General features: G+C 33.4%; 1 protein-coding gene across 1 annotated transcript in view; it reads right to left on the reverse strand.

The window, feature by feature from the left end:
• LOC134261563 (cyclin-D-binding Myb-like transcription factor 1) overlaps positions 1–8,060 on the reverse strand; it is a 9,691-nt gene extending 1,631 nt beyond the window's left edge. Inside the window, 17 exon segments of the mRNA XM_062743990.1 lie at positions 610–689; positions 1,021–1,156; positions 1,383–1,543; positions 2,190–2,294; positions 2,503–2,585; positions 3,142–3,210; positions 3,424–3,504; positions 3,608–3,698; positions 4,031–4,099; positions 4,230–4,339; positions 4,515–4,705; positions 5,079–5,155; positions 5,438–5,561; positions 6,453–6,598; positions 7,129–7,511; positions 7,815–7,922; positions 8,008–8,060. Coding sequence (XP_062599974.1) covers positions 610–689; positions 1,021–1,156; positions 1,383–1,543; positions 2,190–2,294; positions 2,503–2,585; positions 3,142–3,210; positions 3,424–3,504; positions 3,608–3,698; positions 4,031–4,099; positions 4,230–4,339; positions 4,515–4,705; positions 5,079–5,155; positions 5,438–5,561; positions 6,453–6,598; positions 7,129–7,511; positions 7,815–7,922; positions 8,008–8,060 — 2,067 coding nt within the window.
• Between the last annotated feature and the right edge of the window lie 694 nt (positions 8,061–8,754).

Consider the following 8,754-nt stretch of genomic DNA (forward strand, 5'->3'; position numbering starts at 1 on the left):
GCTCCATAACACTGTGGGGGAAGACGTAATTTTTTACATAAACTAATAATTAGCACATCGTAAATAATTGTGCATTACTGTTAATACATTGAATGAGGTCTTTGACAAGCGAAACCCGGTTCGCTTGATACATAGTAGGCCTATATTATGCGTGCCTGTATATTTTGATTGAGGTAACATTTCACCCGACTTTCAAACTTCGTGAACAAATAAGAAAATACTGTAAGTCTTGTGAGACTATTTTATAATTTTTGACTCCAGAATAGTAATTGATTTCATCATTTAATTTTATTTATAATATGTATATGATGTACTTCGAAATAAACAACGAAAATTTTCGAAATTATATTTTCCTGCATTTTTCCTGCACTCCGGATTCTGTCTAATCCGGCCAAAGTTTTATGAACCGGCGGTAGCCGGATTGGACAAATTATACTGTATAATTACCAAAATTTCAGAATACACAACATTTGGATTAGACATGTTTCACTATACATGTAAAATGGAGTTTTTTGCTTCCATATATCAAAAGTAGTCTTCTCCTAAGTTTTACTTTTAATGGTCAAATTTTAAGCTGCAATTTTCAATCCTCTTTTTATAAGCTGTTACCTCATGTTCAAATGGTGTGGAAGAAATTTCTGTCTGTGTGTCCATCTCAGGGGTGGATGTTATCATCTGTTCTGTTATATCTAGAGAAAAAAAAATGAAAATAACAAAAAATTAATAGATTGAAATATTTTATATTTTTCAAAAATTGGCCTTTTCAAACACACATGTAGTATTTTTGTAGTAACCCAAAATGCAACTCATTAAGCTGATTGGTCTATTTGTCAGTCGCATTGGTTCCTCATTTAACATATTAATTTATTCTAAGGTCACAGAAAATTATTTGCCTCGACCTGTTTATAGACACGGTACTTTGCTAAGTACTGTTATTGGAGCTACAAAGTAAAGACTTTTAACCAAGATCAATTGAAAATTTTTTAAATTCCAAATATACATGTAGCAGTAAAAACTAACCCTGGTCAGTACCGGTGGTAGAACTCTGTAATGAGATTTCTGTCGAGTCCAGACTGAGACTGTCTGAGGCTGAGTTGAGTATGACTGGGTTCATCTGTACTGCCAGGTTCTCCTGCCCCTGTAAAGCTGTTGAGTTCTACAAAAGATCAGGTTAATACTGCTGAGTTCTTAAAAAAAAAAGATCCTTTCCACACACATGTATCATAAATGTTATTATTTAAGGAATTTACAAAGAGAAATTTATATGGACAAGTGACCAAAAACAAAGCATTAAAATAAATGCTTTTGCTAAAAATAAATTATTATAAAGGTTTCTAAAATCTATACAATCAAGCACTACCTCAATACTCCAATATACTTACTGGCAAGGTGTGTACAATAATATGATCTGAAGTGACTGGAGAACCATTAATGGTAATGGCGGGGTTAGTGTTGGGCTGGGTGATCAGGAAAGCCCCAGAGCTGGTTTGATGGAGAATTTCATATGTCTGTAGAGCTTCACTGGTGGAGCTACCATCAGCACCTGTAAATCAGAGTAGAGCACTTGACTACAAATACAGTGAAAATTGTCTAGTACAACACCTCTGTAATCCATTTCACTGTAAACTCCAAACTTTTAATATCATTCCTATTTTTCATGTTCTTTACACTGTGCATTCTGACACCCTGACTACTGTAGATTCCTAATTAAACGCGAGGAATTAATTTCCTTGTAATTTCGCGAGAAGCATCACTCACGAAAAAATATTACTCGCTTTTATCTTTATAGTGCTGAAATCTATGTAAAATCTATTGATCAACTGTCATTCGTGAATTATAATTCTCGCGATTTGACGTTCAAGAGCCAGTTCGCGATAAAAAGTACTCGCGGAAAATAAGTAATCTACAGTATTCTGACACAAACATTGTCACCCAGTGCATATCAGATTAGACAGGTTTCACTGTAGCAGCTGTAGTAGTTTAATCAATTTCAGGACTCTCAGAATTATCAATGTCAGATTACATAAGTCAGCAATAAAAGCAAATACAGCAATTAGATTACACTCAAAACATTCATAGTCAATTTCCTTCTTCATATCTTTGGTATTATTTCTACCCCAGAACTCTGCGTTATCCTATGATATCAGTTAGTCACATTAGAAAATGATCAATCTCAGAAGAAATTTTACCTGTTTGAAGAGTTACTGGCATGGCTACCATTTCTGCAGAGACTTTCATCTGGTTTTTCACTCGAACATTTCCAACATGGTTGGTCTTCAGGTGTTCAAGTAATTCTGGCAGAAAAAAAAATTAACAAAATGTCATCTCTTCCTCATCCATGGCATTTAGTAAATTAAATTTGAATTCAGGACACTAAAATATATTGACTTTTAAAATATTTTCTTAGAGTTGCCTAAACTCAATCCATGTAAATTATTGCAAAAAATTTAAATTTGCTCCTGTAAAAAATAATACATGACTGTACATTGTGCACCAAATTACCTTGAAATGGCATTGACTGGTAATGGCGATAGTTACGTTTAAGAGACCACCATTTTCCTCGCAACCATTGTGGTGATCTTACACTATAAAAGAAAAGAACAGGTAATTTAGTGCCCTTTTCAAGTCTGAATTATGAATCTAAAAATAAGCTTATTGCAAAAATGATGGCACATATTTAACACTTTTAAAATTTTCAAATTATTAGATTTTTAAATCTCATACTATGCCTTAAATGCCCTATGGATACAATTTTACTTTCAAAGGTAGTAAAACAGGTCTGGAAAATTTCTAAATATGGAAGTCAAGAACGATAACGGAAAGCTGCTATTAATACACATCAAATACACGTAAATATTTTGCTGTCCAATCAGACAATACCATTTTTACACACCCCAATACTTATTTCAAAGGAACAAAAAGAAAACAGGTACTTTCGTTTTTTCTTTGAAAAGATTTTTTTGACAGAAAATCTTTAGAAGTAAGATGGCAAGTTTGGAAGAATAAGGTATTCCCCACATATTTACTGTCTGTACACAAACTTAACATTTTCATCTTGAAAAAAAATAATCACTGCATGTAACAATGCAATTGTTTACAGAGAAATAGACCACAACATTAAAATATTATTATTTCTTTTACCTGGGCCAATTATCCGCCAGTTCTTTCCAATCAATCTCTGTGTCATTGGCAACACCAAGATTAGAAATTCTGAAAAAAAAAAAAAAAATTAAGGCTCATTCATTTTGTTTCACGGGTTTTATTCGAAGTAGAGTTAAATTTTGGCGTCCAGAATGCATATATATATACATGTATGTCAAGTGAGATCTCATTTAACCTACAGTTTGAGTTCAATTTTCAACTTAGTAATCTAAATTAAAGACAATTTAAATCACCTCATGATGTAAAGACAATTAAAATCACCTCATGATGAGATTCATGTCGTCCTCCCGAGTCCATTCTGTGCCCCCCTTTTGTTTCCAAAAGACAATTTAAATCACCTCACTTTGATGCTACAAGACCATGAAAGAATCACACTTTCATGATAGAAAAGAAAGACAATTAAAATCATTCCTAATATGCATGTATATAAATTTTATTTGAATACTGAAGACACTGATGTGTGAATTTTAATGTTTCCAAAATAGCTACTTTCTCTGCTACATTGGACCATGAAAGACCTGAGGTAACACTTTCACCTGTAGAAAAGAAAGGAAAAAGACATACAATTCCTTAATATGATTTCTGTATATAAATTTTATTTGAATACTGAAGACACTGATGTGTGAGTTTGTAATGTTGGAAAATAGCGTAGATACCTTACATCAGTTTAAGGAGTATTTTATTCATAATATACAAAGAAACGTACTCTATTAGTTCTCTCCATTGATACCTTACATTACTTGACAATTGAGTATACACTTGAAAATGTACACTAAATTACACTTTCCTTCCAATATTGAATTTCTCATACTAAAAATGTATAACATTCAATATTTGTGCGACTCCTTGTACAACACTTCTGTCAAACCTTGTTTGGCTCCTGTCAACTCATACACAGCATCACATAACCTTCTTTCCTCTTCTGGAAGCCATTTTCCTGTAATTCAAGTAATGATACTAAGCTTAGATTACAAAAGTCCACTTTGTATACATTTTTGTTTTATGTTTATAATATTCAATATTGTGTAATCAACAGATAGCGTATAGTCTAAATATTTGAAATCTACCTGAGTTGCATGAGTCTTTCATCAAGCGACATTTATCTTTCACTGAGGATGCACTTCTTCCTAAGGCCTGACCAATGGTGGCCCAATCATTACCATACACCTTACGCAATCTGAAAATCAGTATTATATAAGTGTTGAGGCATATTATAAGAAGTAATTCATAATTTATTTAACATCCACTTGAAAAACAACTATTCTGTTTGCATAATTTTATTGTACATTTACTTTTAACCAAATTTTTTTGTAAGTTTCATACCAATAAATTTAATTTTGTAAAATACTTACTCTTTAAGAAGATTAATTTCTTCTAAGGTGTATTTTCCCATATAATTTTTCTGATCATACATTCTGGTCACCCTTCTATACACAGAAAATAGGGGTCTCATCAAACCTTTTGCAACCGTGCGGTAGAAGTTTTTCCGTTCGTCTTTCGACATCTCAAATATAATTTCTGTTGGGTCAGCAATGTTATGTTCCTGCAAAAGGTTATTGGTGAGAAGGTTAAAGGTCATTGGTGAGAAGGTCAATGCTAATCAGAATCAAAGTACAAATACACAAACACTTCTTTAATGTTAACATAAACATTTAATATGTTAACTTTTTCAAAGAGAACTGATAGCAAATTATACAATCAACTCACTAGTTTTAAATTAAATACACCTCAATATTATTCTTCCTTATTTTGACCATAACTTTATATTATTTATGTTGAATACCTACAGTAATAATGTTACATCAAAGATCAAAGCACTGAGCATCCTGAATATGAATATTTCTTAACTTTGATGTCTGAAACTCGGAGGTATTTTGAAAGTTTTAGAATCAGCAAATCAATATCATAATACCAACCTTACAGTAATTGTTGATATTGGTCTGCAATATCTCCACCTCTTCATTGGTCCACTGGCCTTGTTTCCAGCTGGCCCCTAAAATACAATGTTCAATTTTGTCATGCATACACATGTAATTTATGTAAGAACTTGTTTCTAATCCATTTGATTCTTTCAATAAAATATGATCAAAACAAACATGTAATTTATGAAGTATTTTAAATTTTCTTTTATAAATTCATAAAAGTTAACTGCGTTTAAAACAGGCCTTTCCTAAAAATGGTAAAAGTCCTGTATCCTAACTTAAATGTCCAATATACATTTTAAAAGAATGATTTATTAAGGTATTCTGTGAAGGCCATTCCTTAGCTAACTCACCTGTGTTGTGGAGTGCCTGTTTGTCGTCTCGTGTCGTGAACCAGGCTTGGTTGATGTCCGATTTCTGTTTGACCGTGGTTGTCTTCTGTGGGGGAACAGTACCACTGGCTACTGAAGATGTTACCTGTCAGAATAAGACTGTAAATTATGCATGGAATAGAAAATTATAACATTTATAACTGAAGGTAGACAATTTTAACATGGGATCCTGAAGGAGAAAGAGAGATAGACGGTAGACCAAAGGACACCTGGAGGTACACATTAGAGAGAGAGAAAGATTAGACAATGTGTGGGGGCTGGGGTGGAACAGTTGAAAGGGAGTGAATGTCTAAATATATGTCATAATCTTTTTTCTTTAATTTTGAATGTTCCATGCTATAGGTTTAATGTACCTATAGTTTTTAAGAATATTAGTTGAGTGAAATTAAATAAGACCAATAACATTTAAAAAAAAATATTTTGTTTATTTTTCATCTTAAGTGTAAAATATTTTAAACTATGTTTATATATATTATATAACAGTACAATGTTATAGATAACGGTGTCTGTGGTGTAAAAGGAGGCACAAAAAGTGTACGGGGTTGAAAAAAATAATCCCAGGACAATAGGGCGCTACAATGGATTTCAGAAATATTTCCTTGGTGTGAAAAGGCATAGTATGCTTACCCTATATAAATCCTAAGAACACTATGCGAAAATAGTTGGGTATTGATTATAAAGAGACAAACTAACAAGAAGGTCCAAAGCATAATAATATCATACATATGGTCATTTGTTTAATCCTCCAGGGTATGCAGATAATAACAAATGCTAATAATTTTCAATATCTGCATTAATCATCCTACCTTACAATTCAGTTGTACAAACATTTCTTTCATAAATTTGATCCAAAAATCATATGAAATATCCAATTTATAACAAATATTCACTCCTGATCAATTCCTTATCACACAATCAAAGGGACATAAGCATGTTACTCAATCAAAGGGACATAAGTATGTTACCAAATTATTACCAGGTACACCTGCTGCTCTGCTGCACTCTTTTCATGCTTTATGCTGACTGCAGCATTACTTTCATCTGTGACTGCCACGATGTAGGACTCTCCATCAATCCGTATCTTCTTGGCATCTGGTTCATCCGATTCCATGCCCAGAGAAGCTATAAATATGAAAAACTCATTTCAACAGGCTGAAAAAATGTTTACAACAATTTTATTTCACATTTCAGACAAATACCTATAAAATGCCTTCAAAACTAAGATAATTTCTCAGGATGTCTTAATTCATTTCTCTTTGAAAGATTTTCACACTACCAGTACAGTATACAAACATCTAAAGGAAAACTTGGTGATAAGGAAGTCAACGGGGCTTTATTTTTTAATTTGTTATGACCAAGATTCTTAAATATGGATAATATTAATAGAAAATACATGTATAGTGAAAAGTTGCCTATGGGATTCATAGAAAATTTGAGAGTTAATGGGTTTGGGGCAGTAGATCATGTATATGGAAACTACACACAGGACACTTAATTTTTTATCATGAAAAAAAAAATTTGGAAAAATTGTCCCACTCTCTTTAGTTGAGGGTGGGATATTTTTTTCCGGAATTTTTTTTTTTAAGATGAAAATTTCAGACTCGTGTGCTCTACATCAAAGTAATTCTTTTATTTTTATTGTATACAAGTACCTGCAGCATCACCAGACAAAATAATATATCCACCATCACCCAGTCCATTCTCCATCTGAAAGACATTTTCTACTGGCAAAACTCCACTGGTGTTTTCTTCATCCATCTGCACCACAATGGAACTGGTGTCTGCATCAATTTTCTGTCCACTCGGATCAATAAGCTGACTAGCAACTACATCACTAGTGATATTAACTTCAGGTTTTAAGCCACTATCTATAGTGACATGCTGCTCCTCTACTGTTGAAGGCTCCGATTCTTTGATGACATTCTCATTTTGAGCTATTTCTGTATATCCCACCTCCAATACTTCACCGTGCTGAAGATTTGCTAGGTCTGACTCTGATATATCAACTGGAGTGAGGCACACTTCTGATTCCATCCTGCAAGAAAAAATGAATTCTTTTTAAATAAAAAATGCTTCTGGACTATGTAACATGACTATCATCACATCTTTTATCCCCCTAGCCCTCAATTAATGGTGACTATTTTGACAACCTTTTAAGCAATTTTATTTGTTACAAAACAAATTGAAAATATCATGAAAAGGAACTAATTTCATAAGAACCATTATGAAATTAGTGATAATGTTTACATGAGCATAATGCAAGGCAAAAAAAAAAAATAGTAATGCAACAATATCTAAGAATAATCTATTGAAATACTGTGGGGCTACATGTATATACCATTCCCTCGAAGTGATAGCTGAAAGATCTGCCAGGGATGAGCCTGATTTGGTGTCTTTGGGGGTTAAGACTTTTAACTGGTCAGGAAAGAAATGTGATGGATCAGACCTGTATTAAAATCCAGGCCCCCTGAATCTTCAGGCAGGTGCTCTCAAGGTTATCATCTAAGCTATCTGGCCACCAGAGATCAAACCTGTCTGACTGCCACATTGCTCCCTCCCTCAGGTTCTCTATCCAATATGACATAACCCTAGCTCTTCCCTGGCAGGTTTTTCGATCGTCACTTTCAGAGCATGGTCAAGGGAGAGAAAAAAATGATATACAGCAAAACTTGTTTAGTACAAACACGGATATTGCAAATTCATGGATATAGCAAAGTCATCTTGGATCCCCAGCTATGTAAATTTAATGTCTTTTTTATACGGTTATAACGAATTACGGATATAGCGAAGTAATTTCACAGGTCCCAGCTAGTGCTTTCATTATAACCACGTTTACTGTGATAGACTAGGATTTGAGCCCAGGCCTGAAGTCAGAACCATTCTTAAGGTACTCTATATAACAATGGAACAACAGTATTTGTCATCTGGCGACATAACCTGTCTGATTACCGATGACATTTTAGAAAGGAACAATGTGGAAGTCAGGTAAGTTTGATTACTCTCTGTCAGAATTATTACCTTAACTGTTAGAGCATTATCGCAAACCATGGCAAAATGTACGATCTTCTCCCATTCTGGCCGTGGTTAAATGAGAAGAGAATACCTCGTAGTTCATTAAAATATTGACCAATGTGAGTAAAACATAGGCGGACACTGAACTTTGATGTGACCTTTCAATACCTAATTTCAGTGCACGAAATATTTCTTGAAAATTTCTGATCGATGTAAATTGTTGATTTCAATTGTGATGGAAACAAAACTTGTCATTGACTGAATAT

Source organism: Saccostrea cucullata, unplaced genomic scaffold (assembly GCF_032062105.1).
Source record: "Saccostrea cucullata isolate Sc308-1 unplaced genomic scaffold, CSIRO_AGI_Scuc_v1 ctg2465, whole genome shotgun sequence".
In the NCBI taxonomy this organism is placed as follows: domain Eukaryota; kingdom Metazoa; phylum Mollusca; class Bivalvia; order Ostreida; family Ostreidae; genus Saccostrea; species Saccostrea cuccullata.